The following is a 20,201-nucleotide window of genomic DNA, read 5'->3' on the forward strand; positions in this document are numbered from 1 at the left end:
CCATCCCATCCGGTTTGCGTTTAGTTGGACGATCATTTATTTTTCAACAGGACAATGACCCCAAACACACCTCCAGGCTGTGTAAGGGCTATTTGACCAAGAAGGAGAGTGATGGAGTGCTGCGGCAGATGACCTGGCCTCCACAGTCACCGGACCTGAACCCAATCGAGATGGTTTGGGGTGAGCTGGACCGCAGAGTGAAGGCAAAGGGGCCAACAAGTGCTAAACACCTCTGGGAACTCCTTCAAGACTGTTGGAAAACCATTTCAGGTGACTACCTCTTGAAGCTCATGGAGAGAATGCCAAGAGTGTGCAAAGCAGTAATAAGAGCAAAGGGTGGCTATTTTGAAGAAACTAGAATATAAAACATGTTTTCAGTTATTTCACCTTTTTTTGTTAAGTACATAACTCCACATGTGTTCATTCATAGTTTTGATGCCTTCAGTGAGAATCTACAATGTAAATAGTCATGAAAATAAAGAAAACGCATTGAATGAGAAGGTGTGTCCAAACTTTTGGCCTGTACTGTAAATGATTGTGTTAGATGGGCATATGATATCGCGTCATATCAATCGCAGGCTCCTGAATCGAACTGAATCTAAATCGTATCTTGTTAGACTTTGTGATATCGGCAAACATTGTATCGTCATCCAAATAAATCGATATAATGTCATATTGTGATGAAGCTGGTGATTTACACCCCTAGCTACAATGGGAGCTAACATCATCACACATGAATAAAACTGGGCTCATTGAATCCACAAGAATCTCAGCTTTCCAGTCATACCTGATTTATGCAATTCCCTGCAGTTCTAAGATTGTTAAGTGACCCCCGTATGCAGAAATTCCCAAATACACAAGGCCAAAATTACACATTTATACCGTATGCAACAAAAACTGCATCATTTTTGCTCCACATGCATGCGACTAGATATAGTGACCGTGTCTGTAAAGGGGAAACTCGCAGGTACCCTTATAACTAGGGGTGGGAATCACCAGAGGATTCACATTTAGTCACAAGACAATATTATTGCGATATGCTGAGTATCACGATAAAATATATTGCATTAATATTGTGATTTATTACCTTTTTTAAACTGTAAATTTTGTCCTCAAAGGAAAACTTTGTCAACATCGGTTTTATCCTATAAGATAAAGTTTTTAGTCTGGTCATCAACCTCTTTTTCTGCAGCAACAAAGTGTATCTAGTGGATTGAAAAAGCAATTTATTAGATTATTCTAGTAGGCTCGCTAAAGTTTAATTTGTATTTGTCATATTAATAATTTATATAGTAAAAAAAGAAAAAAAAGAAATGAATGAAAACAAAATATGGGATTTTCTCAAATGAGAACACAGGACGTGCTTCACAGAGCAGATGTTTATGCTGCAGTAAAATAAATAAAAGTTACTAAATATCAGCTGCACCTCAACACCTCTATGTATTTGCATGATTTATGACATCACAACTAGTCTGGAGCCAATCAGGGCGCAGTATGAAACACAGACTTCACAGTGAAGCAGGAGGCATCTTGTATCCAGAAGTTAAACTTTAGAAATCACCAATGTTTGGTAGGGGAAGGAATCACCAGAGGGCCCCCTGATACGATGGCATCATGATACAGTATTATCTGATTTTAAATGTTTAGCTATATAAGTATTGAGATCAAATAAATTGCGATGTATGACCTTTTTTCAACTGCATATTAAGGAAAATCTTTGTGACAGTCAGTTGTTATCTTATAAGATACAGTTTTTAATCTCTTCAGTAATTTTTACTGTTGCATCTATTGGAACGAAAAAGCTATGGATTTTATTACTCTCTTTATTACCAAAAGTTAAATTTGTTGTTGCAATATTTATGATTTATATACAAAAAAAAAAAAAACAGATACTTGACATCTGTGTATTGATACAGCATTTCCATACAAAATACTGCCATACTACACCGTATAGATTTTCATCACCCCTAATATTTACAGATTGTGGATTTTTACATGACGGAGGAGAAGATTAAGTTTAAGAAAATAGCTTATTGAACTGCTTTATGGAGAAATGTCATCAGACATAAATGTTCCCATTAAAGCAGAGTGTAGTGGAACACCTTCAGTTTGTAGAGGATCTCTGAGAGCAGCGAAACGTGTCACATCTGCAGGTTGCACATATACAACATGTGGCGTGACACGTTGGCTTTATGGTACTGGCTGAGGCTGTGATTCCTGATGTTGTGGAACTTGAACACCCGGGAACCTCTGATTAACCCTTTGCCTTTCATGGACTTGTCCGAGTGGAGGCGGCAGACGTGGCACCACATCTGATCCAGCGTCGACGAGTAGCGTAGAAACCAGAACATCTTCAGCCAGGCCTTCTGGAAGCGTCGAGTCACACGACGACGACGCTTACACTTGGACGAGCCCATGCCTGGGTCATCTTCACCTTCAGGAATTGACGACAGAGGCTCCATCCCTGAGAGGGCAGACGGACACATTTAACATGTACTTGACATCAATAACTGCTGTTATCACACTTTTTATACCTTTAAAGACCTGTTTAGTGTGAACGCAGCGCTTAAAAGCTCTGCACTTCACACAGACACCAGGTTGATTTTTTTTTATCTCACTCTCAGCAGGAAAGCAAATTAACATCGAACTTTCCATTTAGAGGCCTGTTTAAACTATTTCAAATGCAGATGAGACAAATAACTCAAGGTCATTGAACCTTCCTTACATCACGTCAGTACTGATCACTCCGATGTTGGAATAAACTCTCCAGGAAGTTTAAGGGCACATTCACACCAGGATAGTCGGGGGGACTCTGTTCCATTGGGTGGGGAATGCCAAAGAATTTTGCACCTTCATTTGGTTCGGTTCACTCTCACACTGCACTTTTTATAGCGGACCAAACCACCTGGACAACGTCACGCAGTTACAACAGCTGCTCGTTTGGGGGCTGTATTGCCCCAAACGACCACTGACCAGGAATACAAAAAAAGCATGAGGAAGAAGAAAACCCCGCTCATCGATTGGCCAGGACTGAAAACAGAAATCCATTGTGGGAGACCCTCAGTTTTCAAGCGGACCAGGGTTTGCTCGTTTGGTCTGCACCAGAGTTCAAATAAGCATTCACACCAAATGAACCGAACTATCCATGGAAGCGGACCAGGGTTCATTTAAAGCAGGCCAAATAGCTCCTGTGTGAATGCGTCCTACGTCAATATTTTGTTTCTGTCGACTTAGAATGAAGTGCGTTTTATGATGACAAAATGAGTCTGGTGACGGGAGCAATGGCGACTTCGGGACTGTTTCTGGTTAAACAAGAAGAATCTTACTCTCTAACAAAAAGCTCAATCTCTGTGGGAATCGTTTCCATGATGTTCTCAGACACTTAGAATAACAATCTGAACCTGTCAGTGGCAAAAATAAACACTTTCAGTGGACGTACATTCACGGTGCGCATGTGTGCTATGTGTGTACATTGCATTGGCTGCAGCGTTTTCACTCAATACTGGACGAATTTCAAAAAGTCATTCCCATTAGCCACTTAGACACAAAGGCAGAGGAAAATAGGGTCCATGTTGAAAGATATCGAAATTACCCTTTAACAACATCACTAACCGAGATTACATGTTTCCATGTTGTTAGCATGTAGCTACAAGGAGCAGTGTATGTAATGTGAACACGTGCAGTATCGTGCCTGAAACTGATGATCATATGAAGACATCCATCACGAGATGACGTCAGCTTGTGTTGTTGGAAACAAAGAATTCAGAACGGTTTGAAGCCTGAGGTTTTTATTCACAGGGATTACTTTGACATAGGTTTACCTCATTATTAGAAACTTTGGACACATTTAATATGAACATCTGACACGGTAACATCATATGTAGACAGAAAATAAGGAAAAGACTAATTGGTGTCCTTTAAGACTTACATTCAGGGTATATCTCCTCTGTGTGGGCTGTCTCAGGACTCTGCAGCTCCTGCTCTAGTTGGACGGGAGCCTTGTTGAAGACAAATGAGTCCTCCTGTTCTCCTGTGAGATGTGACAGCTTCTCCTGCAGCTCCATGATCCTGCTCTGCAGCTTCACACAGTTCTCACAGAAGGAGGAGGAGGAGAAGGACTCCTCACAGGTCCGCTTCGCCTCCTTCACAGGTGGAAGTTTAAAGCTCAGCTCCACGCTGAACTTCTCAGAGGAGGGCTGTCGGGCTGAGAGAGCTCTGGACCTGCTGGAGGCCTCCAGAGAAGCTTCCAGAGCGTCTCTAAAGAAGTCCTGAAACAAGATATGAACCTGTTAGTTCATCAAAACAACTTTTATCTACTGAAACTTTAATGACAATGAAAAACAAAAACAAAAAAACCCCACAGGAATTAGTTGTTTTTTGTGACGGTCTAGATGACATTTTTTAAATTGAGCCAAAGAGAAATAATGTGTCAGTAGCCCTTTTTACAGAGCCTTTTCAAGGTGGGAATTTTATGTTGTTACGTCTTCTCGCCGTCCTGTAATAAAGGGTACGACTGCGGAATAAGGGGACAGAGTTGTCTTGCCAGAATGGAGGTAGTGACAGCACCAAAGCAACCTCAGTATACATGGGACAGCCAGCAGCAGGACGGGATCATAGGCGGCGCGGGTGTGAAGTTCTGACAACTTGTTCTGTGTGCAACCTGCCACAGGAGATTTAAAAAGTAGCTGTTGGCAGTTAACTCAAAGAAGAACAGCAGCCGAAAGTGTCTGAAAGTGCTGTCTGAAATCACACACGGAATCGACAAGACACCATCTTTGTCTGGTTCTGTGTAATAATGGGGTATAAAGAAGGGACATCATGGCGGCCCTATGGCGCAATCTCTGTGTGTAAAGTGCTCGTGAAAGTATTAGTTTGAGTCGTACTCTGAAGCAGGGGTCCGTCTTCTTCACAGGCTGCTTGTTGAAGTTGGTTTGACGCTGCAGAGCAGACTGCAGCAGAGATTTAACTTCTCTCCAGGGACGGATTGCTGGCCTCTCTTCACCTGAAACAACAGATTGTACAGAAAAATCCATTTTAATGTCTACTCCCAGAAATAAAGACGTCTAAACAGCCAACCTGCATTTAAACCAGTCAATAAAACCCTTAGGTTCTGAAAAGTAAATTATAGACCTGTTTAATCTGGCTTTTAATCAGAATTGATGTAATTATCTTAAGGCCTTTGCACACCAGGTTCATATTTTTCGTATGCATTTGCTTAATCAGCCATCCGTCAGGTTTGGGTTTCCCTCTTGCTACTAGCTGCTCATTCCTGCTATCAGCTGTTTCCTGTTTATCCACCGCCAGTGGCTTGCACGTGCGGCATCATCAACAGCTCCTCCCACAAGTCATCAACAGCTCCTCCTGTTGCGGAAAACTGGGCAACTCTCCAATCCGGCTCTGTGTCTCTAAACGCTTGCAGCTTGCCAGCAAATCGGCCCAACATTCGCCGAAAATCTGGCAGTGTAAAAGGGGCTACTGCTTCTTGGTCAAAGAACTCACGGCTGTAATTGTCTTCAGCACTCGGTGATTGATGATATTTGGAGATTTTGAAGCAGAGACGACATTCTGTTTGTGTGGCTTGTTACTCATTTAAACTGTAAAAACAGTAAAGCTTTGTGCAGTGTTTGACTTTCACATCATCACCTTTCTTCTCTCTGTGAACTCACACTTGAGTGTAACCTGTTTACAGACTGCAGCTGAAATGATTAATCAACTATCAGATCAACAAAGAATTAATTAATCTGATGATCAATAAGTGAATTCTGTCTTTCTCAAGCAACAGTATTAAAATATGTCCAATCACCTCTCAAACATTTATATCTCAGTAAACAGAATATCTTTGAGTGTTGAACTAAACAAAACATCTGAAGACGTCATCATGGAATTGAATTGTTTCATTTGAAGGATTTTGGAGGCCCAAGGAGAAAACACTGAAATTAAGAGGGCCGTGAGAGGCGTACTTCAGTGCACAAGAAATAGGTTCTTTTTTTATTTACACCTTTAGTCATCTCGTGACAAAGGTAGATAAGGAGTCATTGCAAAGCAAATACAGCAACATATCAAAGCGTGACAAATCAGGAGAGGACACGTCTTCACTGATAAGATAAGGAACAATAAGGAAGTGGACGCATGTTTTAGGGGATTCAAATTCACTGGACACTAAGTCACTTTGGACACTAATGAAGTAATAGTTATTCCTTTAAAAGGGAAACAGTGTGGATGTAGCCTCAGCTGCAGAGAAACAGAAGTCAGTCTCACCTCCTGCTGCTGCTGATTCTGTCTCATGTGAAGGACTCATCTCTGCAGGGAGTCTTTGGTTCTGCTCTCCGTCCTCCTGCACAGACTGGAGGGGACGCTTGCGGCATCTTTGGTTTTGGTCTTTGGTTTTGGTGGATTTTTTGTTCTGGTCTTTGTCCTCGGGGCGTCTTGAGGTTCCTTCGTTGTGACCCAGGTGCAGTGATGGGACCCAGTCTGGATCTGATGCCAGCATGTCATAAGCTGGTTTACCTGCAAACACAGGAGGTGTTAAAGGAATACTTCACCACCCAAAATGATCATTTGTATATCAATTACTTAGCCTGTGTTATGTTGTTTTTGTCACAGTTTTAACTGCCAAACAATATCAAAATATCAGTTTACAAAATCGTGCAGTATAATCCAAGTCTAATTTATCCTGTCATATGCTCAGTACTTCACAAACAGACAGCTCTTTCAGAAAGGGAACTGAACTGAGAATGAAACTCATCTATTCAGATTCAGATTCACTTTATTTGTCATTTCCCTGAGTATTTACATACAAAAAGAAACAAACTATTTTCTCTTCAAAGCCAGACTCCATTGACAAAAGCCCCGCTACTATGTGACTTTGGTGAATCGGAACTAACCCTTTAATACACCAAAGTCACATGGTAACAATCAAACTAACTGATCAAGGCAGAGGAAGACCAGCAGCTCTGTGTTCAGTAAGGTAAAATTACTGTTTTTGTCAATGGAGTCTGCCTTTGAAGTAGGGCTGCCACCTAATAGTCAACCAAACATTAGTCGACAAGAAGGTCATTAGTCAGCAAGATTTCATTGGTTGCTTAGTCGCTGGGGAAAAAAAAAGTGAAACTCCATTCGGAGCTGCACCTTGTCAAAATAAATCAAAACCTATGACTGGACCATGTGGGAATTTAATTTGAAAGGACAGACACAGGAAGTGTCCACGCTCAGCAGTCAGACACGAGTCATGTTACAAACCAATCACAGCCGACAGATATCTTTCCCTTCTTCTGTAAATATTCAGTCTGATAAATTCGGAAAAGTTGATCATGTTAGTGCAGGGCTACCCAGAGCTTTACATGTGTCCCACAGACGATAGGCCGACACACTTAAAATCAACTCCTGGAAGAGCTCTTGAAAGCTGGCACAGAGAAGGCACATGATTAGTGCCCATCCCTGGCCTCGTGTTTTCCAGGCGGTTAAAGACGCGGCATCCGACGTCCGGCCCCTAATTTCCAGGGCTGGTACCTGCGGTTATTCCACGGGCTAGTTAATAACATGTTGGGCAGGAAATCCAAAGTGTGGGATCATTTTGAGAAGGTGAAGGACGAACCCAAGGTGATATGTAAACTCATCTTCATTGGTCGACTACAAACATGACGTATCATCTGAAACATGGAAGTAGCTACATGCCCATTAGCCCACAGCGTCATTAACAGGCGGCTCGCTCAGTGTGTGACGTGCACTTGTAGATAAAATATAGGCCTATATTAATGAAGGCTCATTAGTATGGTTTGGACACGAGGCTTAAATGTAGCAATAGTTATTCCTTTTAAAAAAATACCTATCAGTGTGGATGTAGCCTCAGCTGCAGAGGAACAGAAGTCTCACCTTCTGCTGCTTCTGATTCTGTCTCATGTGAAGGACTCATCTCTGCAGGGCGTCTTTGGTTCTGCTCTCCGTCCTCCTGCACAGACTGGAGGGGACGCTTGCGGCGTCTTTGGTTTTGGTCTTTGGTTTTGGTGGATTTTTTGTTCTGGTCTTTGTCCTTCTCCACAGACTGGAGGAGACGCTCGGGGCGTCTTGAGGTTCCTTCGTTGTGACCCAGGTGCAGTGATGGGACCCAGTCTGGATCTGACACCAGCATTTCATAAGCTGGTTTACCTGCGAACACAGGAGGTGTTAAAGGAATACTTCACCACCCAAAATGATCATTCGTATATCAATTACTTAGCCTGTGTTATGTCATTCTTCTTGCATGCCTCCACAGCAAACAGAAGATACAAAAAAACATTTCAACATTCTTACTTATTCTTACATTCTGACTTGAAGTAAATGGGGTCCACTTCAGTACTTCACAAACAGACGGCTCTTTATGACAGGGAACTGAACTGAGAATGAAGCTTATTTACATTCTCTTCAAAGCTGGCTCCACTGACAAAAACAGATATTTTACCTCACTGAACATGAAAGCTGCTGGTCTACTGCTGCCTCTTAGGGGTGGGCGATATGGTCCTAAAATCTTCCTAAAGTAGTTTGGGCAGGTGTGAACACAGCAATCACACTCAGGTGTGTACCAAAACAACCAGGGCCCTGTTTCCCAGTTTCAATGTACTAACTGTCCCTTAGCGGGTGCTCGTAAGGAGAGCTGCTAAGGTACATCCTAAGTTGAAGCTGTCCTTCAACACGGTGCTGAAAGTGTATTAATCGATGATGCACGCATTGATTGATTTCATATAAAGGTAAATAAATGACGTTGTAATATAAAAAGTATTGCCATAATAATTTTACCCCCATAATGTAATTTGCGCAAGGAGTCTAGATGTGAATTAAAAAGCATAATTTTGGCCTAATAAAGCTAAAACTGTGACAGGATGAACGGAGCGCATCACTAAGTGATTCAGACCGCCCTTCTTAAGATATACCTTTCAGAAGATATATCCTCACTAAGGAGACTCTGGGAAACAGCCTGTAAGCTTAAGGGAGACCTACGATACAAATGCACGTGGCGCTACGAAGGCTCTGGGAAACGGGGCCCAGATCAAGACCTTCTTGAAGAGGTGGTCTCGGTCCGGTTACAAACAAACTCTGGTGTGGTTCGCTTGTGGTGAGAAGGTGTTCTGACCTGGATGTGAACCAACTGCAGTCACATGACACATTGTTTGGGTTAAACATGAGCATGTTACAGTCCTGGAGGATTATTAATGTGCACCTCCTCCTGTACTGCCTAAATATGCACATTCAGCTCATCCAATGCATCAAAACATTGTTTTCTAGTTGAATTTTCTCCATCTTTTATCAATTCTATTGGTTATTCATTTATTTTGTATTGGTCTGGTCTTAGCCTATGATCGATATTTTTGTTGCTGTCTTTATCGTGATGGTGTATACTGTTTTATTTGTCTCATAAAGCACTTTGTAACTGTGTTTTGAAAAGTGATATACAAATAAAGTTCATTATTATTTTATAACTATAACTAAACATTAGATCTTAGAAAGTCTTCATATGTTTTGTGTGATAAATAAAATGGAGTACAAAGTAGTAACTTTAATTTCTTTATTAAATAGCCTAAATGCATTTGATTACTTTCCCCCACAGCTGTACCTAATAAAGTGGACACTCAGTGCAGTGTTGTAGTCTTCATGTACCTAGCTGAGACTCACCTGAGTGAAAGTGTCTGGAGCAGACTCTAATGGAGGACGAGATGTGGTGGAACGTGATGTCGCTCCGGCCGACCGCATCCACCCAGGCCTCCCTCCTGCGCTTTGTTAGCTGGGATACCTGCTTCCCTTCATGGGTCCTCCAGGCGGGGAAGCAGTGGAAAGTTAGTCCGTTTGGGATCTTCCTCCCGAGGTGGTCATGAGATCTGCGGCGGCAGTTTATCACGCAGCAGTTTCTTCCCCCCATCGATACCTGACCGACAGACACACAGACAGTTACTAAAAAAATATAAACAGTCGACGAAATAACCGCCAACAGTTGTGGCTGAGCTCCCACAATACACTGCGGCCGGACGTCACGTGACCCCGGACCCCAAACACTGTGGGGTCCGGGGTCACGTGACCCCAAACACTGTGGGGATGAGAGGTTACAGCGCATGCTCGAAAACTACGGGACACCCGCAACGTTGGGAGTTCGAGTCCAGTCTCGGGATACCTCCTCCTCTCATTAACGGGATTTATATTTTTGTGGCGGACCCTACAAGAGGGTCCTGGCTGTAATTGGACCCTTCGCCATTGTGAGCATTTTATACTTGTGTGGTGGTGTGTCTGTGTCACTGCAGTTACACCTCTAAAACACTAGTCGGCAGCGTGAAGTGCTGTAAAGTTTAGTCAGATACTGTATTATAATATATATATGGTTTATCCACTGTCTTTGGTTTAGTTGTTTCAAAACATAGCTTAATGTAGACAATTTCAAACACAAGTACACAAATCGGCTTCGCAGCATTCACAGACAAAGCATTTGTGTTAATCCGTACACATTTTCCCCACAAATACAACATGCTAACGTTATTAGCACACGCCTATGTAAAAATTAGGCTAGCAGCTAGCAGACTTTCTCTTTGCATATGAAGCCAGAGACAACGCCAGCAATATTTAACAAAGGTAACGTTACAAAATTCAGCTCCATTACAACTCACAAGGGTCACTGACAAAACAACTGTCTTATACTTTCCAAACAAATATAACATGGTAACGTTATTAGCACAAGCCTATGGCATTTTACATTGCATAAATTAGCCTAGCGATGAGTGGAGATTTCCTCTGCTCATATAAAGTCAGGATAAATCACAAACAAAACTTTAAATGTTATTTTTGTGAATATCTGTGAAATGAAAGTAAGTAAAAGCTTCATTTCCACTGAGGGAAATGGTTTCAGCTTATAAAAACAGACAGGAGGTCTGCGTTGCCGGTAACATTTCTGGGTAGGTGACGTCAGGCTCTGGCGTAGGCTCTATGTTGACGCGTCGATATATTTTTTCTTTTTCATGTACCATGGTGTGTATCTTCTTCAAGCTCAGGTGTGATACACTGACAGTCCAGCTAAAAAGAAAATTGCAAATTTGGTAAAACTATCACTGAAAGTGATAGACATGATTGACCCAGCCAAAACACCTCTGACAAAACTTAACAAAGACATGTACACAGGACTCCAAATGACCCGACACACAATTGTTGTTGTTACAGAATCAGTAGATGCAAAAGTAACAGTTTATTTTGTTGTTTTTTCAACTGTTTCCTCTTTTCCATCCTCCCTGCATTTCTGAACAAACAATTAGTAGGCTACAAACAATTAGAGCAGGCTTATTAATTGGTCGGGTTAGTTGTTAGCTAAGTTTTGACTACTTACGGTCTCAAGTTTACGTTTTTAGGCTTCTTTGCCTTATTTTCACCACTGAATGACACACATGCCTATTTTTTATTTTCATTTGTTTAACTGACAGTATATCAGCAACAGTAATAAGTCACTTTTACAATTATGATTGACTTAAACTTCCCAACATTATTACTAATCATGGTGGCATATAATAGATATAAATGGGCTACTACAAACACAGCCCATCATTTCTGGATTGTGAAACTGAACCCAAACAGTACATTAAAACCATTTTGCTATAACGAGAAAGCCTGTAAAACACTGAATTTATATCTTATTAAATGTGTATTAAAATGTATTTTGTAAAATAAAATCACCGTATTTAGTTTATTGTTAGAATAAATTACGCAGGATTGTTTTACTTTCAGTCCGCCATTATCCTACTGCTGAAAAAATAACACTAGCAGAGGATGGTTTCGATCCATCGACCTCTGGGTTATGGGCCCAGCACGCTTCCGCTGCGCCACTCTGCTCTACGACTGCCATTATCAAACAGATGGTAATTTAACCCTTTCAGCACGGACTGACTGACACTGGTATTTCTGTTTGTCGTGTAACCGCTCATAAAAACAACCTCACACTCAACACTGCTACAGAAAGCTTTAGCTTCTTGCCTGGAGACGCTCCGCTCGCTTCTTCCGCGTCTCCTCGTCTCGTGCACGGCTGTTGCTGACCAGGTCCCGAGCTCGGCGTGCAACTCGTGCTCCGTCCGACTCAGCTGCGCGTGCACGGCGCTTTACTTTTGCCTCGCGCAGCCGCTTCCGCTTTACTTGGCTGTTTGTGGGCATGTTGGCTTCAGAAAAGGTGGTCTGCAAGAAAATATTAGATGACACAGTCAGCGGTTTAAAACTGTGACACATAGTGCCATCAATTTTCATAATAATAAACTTTACTTATATAGAATACATTTCAAAGTTAGAAAATTTAAAACATTAAGAGAACTCTACGAACGCAAAGCCCCAAACTAAACCCTTAATAAGTAACATGACGTACACATTAATCAAATAACCGAAAAGCAATTTTAAAAAGTGTATCGGTCAACAGCATCAAGGTGTTGTGTGCATGTTTTGCGTGGACAGACATGGATAAAACATGCTCACAAGGACTTTTGTCATGCACAAATCAGCTGAAGGGAAACAAAAATGGCAGCTGGAGTGTTGTTACTTTAGGTTTCAAACACATAAAATACAACATAAAGTAAAATGACTAATGTAAATTGTACTCGGTTCCCAGTGTGCTGCCATACTGCTGTGACGTCAGGTTTGTTTAACTCGGACTCGACTGATGTCCGAGTTTCTGACTTTTACTTCGCAGCATAAACACTCACCAGACAGCCAGGCTGACACTCGGAAGTTACACAGCTGAGGGCTGAAAGGTTTCTAACTTCCGGTCTCTCCTTCTTTCTCTGTTCTTGGATGAGCTATTGTGTAGTGGGCTGTTGTGGACGTTAAACTGTACCCACTGAACTAGGTTTCGCCTAGCCCCGCCCTACTGTGTTGTGATTGGCTAGGACCATACCACCTGGGTAGGTAGGTGATGCCACAAAATTTAGTTTCAATCCCATACCAAGTAATACAGGACCAGAGTCGCTGATATCGTTACTGATTCATACTTTATATTATAGACCCTTTTAGGGCCGACGTCACAATGATGTCATTTTATTAGCTGGAGGCAAAACACAGTTGTAGGCTACACAGGAGTCTTAAAAGAGAAGTCTGGTATTTTGCACTTTGAGCCCCATCTCTGAGTTGTTCATTATGAAATAGAGTGGCTAAGAACCTGTCCTAAACCACCCTAAACGTTCGTTTTCAATGCCATGAAACTCACCGAGTGGTCAGTGGTGTTCGTTGATAATCTGACATAAAAATCGTAGCAAACTGTGGTTTCCGTGGTGATTTATTTGACATTTTGTCTAATCCATTGATTTTCTATAGAAGCCTCATTGTCCATTGGTAGTAATCCATCACCGGAAACAAAAAGGGGGTTGTTTATGACAAGGTTGTAGTCATTGTAGTCTTTTAGCTCGACGAAAGTGCCGGCTCGACAGTGCTGTGTGCGCTCCTGGAAAACATTTTGTAATAAGTTTAAACACCTGCACAATGGATTACTCGCTTGTAAACAGCCTTTGCAGTACGATGCCTTTGAACACAATACCAACCTTCTTCTTCTGCTTCTTCTCTGTGTGCCATTACATTGCAATGGTTTCCTGCCGGTTGGCGACACGCACGTAAAGGAGCATTATCGCCATCAAGTGGGCTGCAGTGTAAAATGCTTCAGGGTCAAACAAACGATCAAGCGGAAGTTTACATACGGGTGTGAGGCAGCTGAAAAAGTAGTTCCACAATCCAGATGAATAGCGAAAACACGGATGGAAACCACAGTTTGCTACGATTTTTATGTCAGAACATCAACGAACACCACTGACCACTCGGTGAGTTTCATGGCTTTGAAAACAAACATTTAGGGTGGTTTTAGGACAGGTTCACACATGGCCATAAGCAGCAGTGTTAAGCCAGGCAGGGGAAAGCCAAATTCTCAGAAAAAGGAGCCATCGCCACTATTTTGGTCTTAGCCACTCTGTTTCATCATAAGCAACCCAGAGATGGGGCTCAAAGTGCAAAATACCGGACTTCTCCTTTAACATGTCGTCTTGCACCCTAAGGCTTCGTCCATGCGTTCCTCCCAGGGTACAGTGAGTTCCACCATGATTGCTTGTTTGGTTGATCAGAAAAAATGACCATGTCCGGACAGAAGGATGCAAACTGCAGCTGCTTGCCAAGATCAACTCTCAGTTGCCAGTCGGCTGCTGATGTGAGAAGTCCTGTTGCTGATCATGGTTGTGGGGTGTTTTTCTCTCCAGCCTTAACAAAAGGTGATGATCTTCTTTGAGCGGTGGTGTTCGCCGTCGTCCACGTCTCATTCCAACAGTGAATAATAAATTGAAACTAAATGTTAGTTCAGTCTGATTATCAGGTGACTTTTATCCAAATTTGATAAAACTGTTTAACAGTGGCGCAGTGCATTGTCACCTCACAGCGAGATGGTTCCTGGTTCAAATCCGAGGTGGAGGGTTTAAACCCTGGGGTGGGGAAGCCCTTATGTGTGGAGTTAGGATGGGTTACTCCAGCTTCCTCCCACAGTCCAAAGACATGCAGGTTAATTGGTGACTCTAAATTGTCCGTAGGTGTGAATGTGAGTGTGAATGGTTGTCTGTCTCTATGTGTCAGCCCTGTGATAGTCTGGTGACCTGTCCAGGGTGAACCCTGCCTCTCACCCAATGTCAGCTGGGATAGGCTCCAGCCCCCCATGACCCCCAACAGGACAAATAATTTATGACAAATTAAAAAAAACAAACAGACGAGACACCCTGCTTTTCACAATTTATTAACAAAATGATAAAATAAATAAATACAAATTGATCAAATGCTCCTAATATCAACTCCTCCCCATGTTCCCTACAGTATTTCCTAAACACTGCATACAAAGAATTCATCACAGAAGAGGCTCAATACAGAGGTAAGAATCCCACCAGACCAGTCACAATGTCAGGCCAACAGAAGACACATCTGGAACAGAAGTCAAAAAAATAAACACATTCCTTTCCAAAATCATTATGAAAAAATACAAACAATTATACAAATATTCAGATTGTGTAATTACCAATTTACACATTATTCAGCACACCAGGTGAACTTTTTCTTTATTCATATCGCTACAATGCATCTCACCAAATGGAAGATAAAAAAGACTTCTTTTGTTTTTTACTTTGATTTTTTTTTGTTTTATTTTGTTATTTTTTTGCACTCAACACACCCCCGATGGAATTAGCTGTGGATGAGGTAAGAAGCTTCAGGTGTACAGTTGGATCCGGACAGGATGGAGGCTGAGCGACGGCTAACGACGGGTTGATGTCATGTATCGACAGAATACTAGAAGGCCACAATCATGACTTGATCGTTTTAAAACTAAAATCAAACAAACAAAAAAAAAGACAGGAGTCGGAGTGAACTACTTTACAGGATGCTTCCAGAAGAATCTGCCACACAAGGAACTGGACATGTTTTAATGCATATAAGACTTCATCCAAATACAAACTGAAGAGCTCTCAGCTGCCGACAAATGCTCCTTTTACGGCTCGGTGAATAAACACGATGCTGAAATTCATTTCCAAATGATATGCAACACAAAAAGCTTCCCAACAGAAACGCACGTCTGCAGTGTTCTTTGGATAAATTCACTTTTAGGGCTCATTTATACTTCTTTCACGTACGAAAACAGACACATCCGTTTCAAATGTTGTACATGCGATTGCCCTCGTACGTCCTTTACGAAAGCATATCTAAAACCAATGAATGGCTCTAGAGGGCAGAGTGACAACAAATGTGGTGACGGTGGAGGTGGTCGTAATGATGTACCTTTTAATGGCGGTGGTGTTTGAGGCCATTAAGTACATCGCGATATGTGGACGGAAAATTCTCTTGACTACACTACTGATTCATTCCGTTCTGACATTTTTTAATCGTCTTCCTCATCACCTACAGTCCGATGCGTTCTCATCCCAACTCGTCATATACTGCTGCTTTGTCAGTGGACTTACACGTCTAAATATGATGCGCTAGGCAACCTCCTGCGTCTATTGTTGGTGGTCCAGGACGGTCTAACAATTTATGCTTGTAACATGCATTGTGTCTTTTCAAAATATACTTCCATTTTCACAGGAAATGTACAGTCTCTGCTCGTCAGATGAATACAGTCTTTTCAAAATCAGCTTAGAACATTCGTAAATAGTTAGTTTTTACGTTTACTTCATTTAAAATCATCATGGTTTGGCTTAAAACTCACACAGGAAGCAAACAGCGAGTTCCCAGGGGAAAGTCAGGGGTTGGTTTGATCCGCCGACATTATAGACTTTCCAGCTCTGTACGTTACATAGTTGTTGGCTGCATTTCAAGCTGACACCACCTGGTGGTGGTATCTGACACAAAAATCACTGACAAAGCGGTAGTATTTGACGAGTTGGTAATAAGAACGTGCTGTACAGTCACGTCTCGCTTGAACTACGCTCCACTGCCCCCACAATCTACGGTGATACAGCTCTGTTTTGGCCAAATTGTCCAAAGTTTTCAGAAAACGTCCACAAACACGGGCAAAATTAACGCAAAGTATGGACAGAAGGCTTCGTCCGTATCCGTACCCATCATCAAGCATAAATGAGCCCTTAGACTAAATCGAAGCCGAGGCCTTTTCTCTAGAAGAGGACACGATTTAAGACTCGATCCCCCTCTCAGCCCTGCTGGGATCCCAACAGTCAGCATTGTGCATCAGCCAAATTAAAATCTAAACCGTCCATAAAACACAATGTCAGGAAGAAAATGTCTCCGCTCTGGATGACCACCGTACCGTTTCACACCTAAACTGCACACGTTTGGCATCACGATGCCAGAATGTTCAACGAAAAAAGGTGACTTGAGTTTCACATAAAAACTTAAAAAAACAAATGCATATTAAAAAGGTTTGACAAATCCTGTATAAAAATTTGCATAAGAAGGCATGCGTTCCACCAGACCGAGTGGACAGATGTTGCTAATTGGGTCTACGTTTGTTCACTCCAAATGCACGCAGGTGGCGGCTCACATGACCTGATTCAGCAAACTCATCATCTCTCCAAAACACAAGAAGAAGGAACCACAGCACAGAGGGAACAATGCACGAGTCACAGGAGGAGATGAGTCAGGACTGACGGGATTTATGACCGTGATTCGTGTTGCTGCTGACAGATCCCTTTGTTACACTCTAATAATAATAATAATAATAATAATAATAATAATACTGGTCAAACCAAAAGTGCGTCACAAACAGCTGGCTGTCACACGGAGCAGAGATGTCATAATAAACAATCTCTCTTTGGAGCGTTTTATCGACCACAGCGACCGAACGAGCTCGCCAGAGTCTGCAGTGATTTTTTTTTTCTTCTCCTTAATGTAAAAGTTAAATCACGTAAAAAGGAAAATAAAACACATTTAAGGCAACTCCTATAAGAAACAACAAGAAAACACTATCTGGTCAATCTAAATGGCATAATATGAAATGTAGTTTCCACTTGCATCAACTACCGGCAGCCTGAGGTGAAGGGAGCGGGTCACGGGACAGACCGGAGGAGGGTGGGGCAGGGCAGGGCAGGGCACAGCGGGGCGGGATAGGGCGGGGCATCATCTGGAGGGTTAGTAAGGTTCTACAAGTCACAGTGCAAGTCGAGAGACAAATATTATCTGCTGTTTGAAGAAAGGCACTCGAGGTACCTACTGTACAGAGGGAGAGGTCCAGTTTGTCTGGAACACAAGCTCGGGCTCGTTCAAAGAAAACCTCGTCAAGTGAAGAGACTAGATGAACGAGTGAACGACACGTCGAGAGAAGAAGAAGAAGAAGAAGAAGATCCACCCGAGTGAGCCGACAGAGAACAAAACACACAATGAACGGGATTCATGAGGGATTTGGGGTCATTTCGTGTTAGAACTGCGTCCCTGGCCAGTCTTTTTCTTCCACGTTCGAATGGCTGAACTCTCCATCAGACACGTCAACATGTATCAGACAAAACTGTGGCCAAACAATGTCACACAGATTTTCTCTTTTCTGGGATCTTCTGAATGAAGGCAGTTTGTACAGCTGATGTCACAAAATAAAGTGTAAATAAAGATATGCTGATTCAGTTACAAGAGTCCATGTGATATGAAAAAAAGACACCTGTAACAGCTTATTTTAGAGTCGCCCAACAACGTATTCACCCACACAACCATGTACATGTTTCCTTTGTAGTTAGAAGATGACACTGTTGGTCTCTGCAGAAGTCATTATTTTTTGTCTAACTTTTATCCTACAGCCATGCTAGCAGCTCTGTTCTGCTCGGCAACATGCTAACATCAACATGCTAACATGCTCACAATGACAACATGCTGATGTTCTGCAAGTATCTGGTCATAAACCAAAGTGTCAGACACATTAGAGTTTTGACCTGATGATGGAGATCGATGAAAATTATTAAAGTAAAGGGGATTCTGGAGAACATGAACATCTGAGCCGAACTGTGTGTCAAATCATTAGGATTCATCCAGCATTGCCAGAAGAAACTGTTGCCATTGTACGTTTCTGCAAGCCATGGATTCGTCAAATTCATACGTCACATCATCATTTTGAAACTAACACCTGCCGAGCTGCAGACCACTGTTCAAGATCAACAGACAGCAAAAACAGTTTGTTAGTTACCAGCTGCGTTTTCAGTGGAGACAGTGCTGTTTATTCCAGGCATTTAAAGCCAAAACACTGTATTTTCCTACCTATAATGCATTGGTTTTGGTGCCTAAACATAACCACATAGTGAAGCTTTGATCAGGCATGAAATATCAGACCTCACCCTACATGAACTAGCACAGTTTCTGTCCAACCCTGACCAGAGCCTGAACCACAGCAGCAGTTTTGGACCCGAGCCTGATTAAAAACCAGAATTTCTACTAAAAAATATTAATAATATTGAAATGTTTATTCCAAGCAAAAGGGCCGCTTCCTCTCCCCACTTCTTCTCATCCTGAGGTTTTTTCAATGGTCTGTCATCGGCTTTGTGTCTCACGCATAACAGGTTTGGCAAAGTGAACCGCGCCCCTTGGCACGTCTCCTTTTTTGAGTGCGCATGGCGGTCTACGGAGGCACAGATGTCGATCACATCTCTCCCACTGCTGGGGAGGCAGAAGCAAATACTGCCAACCAAGTCACCTTGCAGCCCTCCTCTCTTTCTCTTCGTCTCCTTTCTGTCATTCTCTAGCTCTCACTGTCCCCAAGTTCTCCACTCTATTCCTCCACTGTCCCATCATTCATTTACACACAAGAACTGCCAGTTTCACAAATACAAACAAACAAACAAAAACACCTGTAAATTGGTGAGAATCTGACCCGGTCCAAGATCCAAACCTGGCCAGTCGAGTCGGCCAAATTGAGTTTGGGCAAACAATCAAAGCTCTATCACACGTAAACCACAGCCCTGTTTAAACATGAAGAAGTGTAACCTTTCAACGTTCCCGCTACGTAACAATGTACATATGCCACATATCCATGGTTTGCAGAACCATACAATGACAACATTTATTTTGCCGATTAGGTTGATTTGTCCTCTTGGCACCACGGCTATCTGTAATAAATGTCAGGAAAATCCATCCAATAGCTGTTTTACTGTGGCGCTAAGTAAAAGGTGCGGAGGATCATCAAAGTCAGGAGTCGTCCTCTTGGAACCACGAATGTCTGACCTGAATTTCATTACAATTCATCCTTGTTGAGATATTTTATTCTGGACCAAAGCGGTGGCCTGACTGTCGGACCAATAGATGGATGCTGCTAGCATGGCTACAAATTCCTCATCAATAAAAAACAGATGACACGTAATAAAAGTATTTAAACATAAAAAACTTTGGAGAGCTGAACCTTGAACACTTTCAGGGGTGAATACGTTTTTGGACGACTGAAATTTAAGCAAAAACCTTCCAATAATGCAAAAAGAAAGAAACAGAAAAAGCACAACCAGAGGCACCATTAATGAACAGACCAGAGTTTGTTAATGCCCCGAACCCAACGAGAAGCCAGAAGTCATGATCAGTTCACCAGACAAAGACAGACCCCAACTGACAGCCACCAAGCCAACGAAGAACAGCATCACATTTCAGCCCAGACATGCTCCAGAAAGAAAAGAGATGCACGAGGAGACCAACAACTCCTCCTCCTCCTCCTCCACAATATATGAACTAGACTTGAGCCTTAATGTCAGACAGAGGTTTGTGTTTCCTCCTAGAAAAATATT

At 42.2% G+C, this 20,201-nt stretch overlaps 1 protein-coding gene across 1 annotated transcript; it reads right to left on the reverse strand.

The window, feature by feature from the left end:
* Positions 1–362: 362 nt before the first annotated feature.
* On the reverse strand, positions 363–12,833 carry LOC117261867 (uncharacterized). The gene is made up of 8 exons (XM_033634422.2): positions 12,690–12,833; positions 11,977–12,171; positions 9,646–9,895; positions 7,873–8,145; positions 6,259–6,507; positions 4,884–5,002; positions 3,929–4,268; positions 363–2,464 (listed from the first exon to the last, which is right to left on the reverse strand). Exons 2-8 carry the CDS (start codon positions 12,148–12,150, stop codon positions 2,142–2,144), a joined length of 1,728 nt encoding a protein of 575 aa, XP_033490313.2. The 5' UTR covers positions 12,151–12,171; positions 12,690–12,833; the 3' UTR covers positions 363–2,141.
* Between the last annotated feature and the right edge of the window lie 7,368 nt (positions 12,834–20,201).

The sequence above is a fragment of the Epinephelus lanceolatus genome, chromosome 5 (assembly GCF_041903045.1).
Source record: "Epinephelus lanceolatus isolate andai-2023 chromosome 5, ASM4190304v1, whole genome shotgun sequence".
NCBI classification, from domain to species: domain Eukaryota; kingdom Metazoa; phylum Chordata; class Actinopteri; order Perciformes; family Serranidae; genus Epinephelus; species Epinephelus lanceolatus.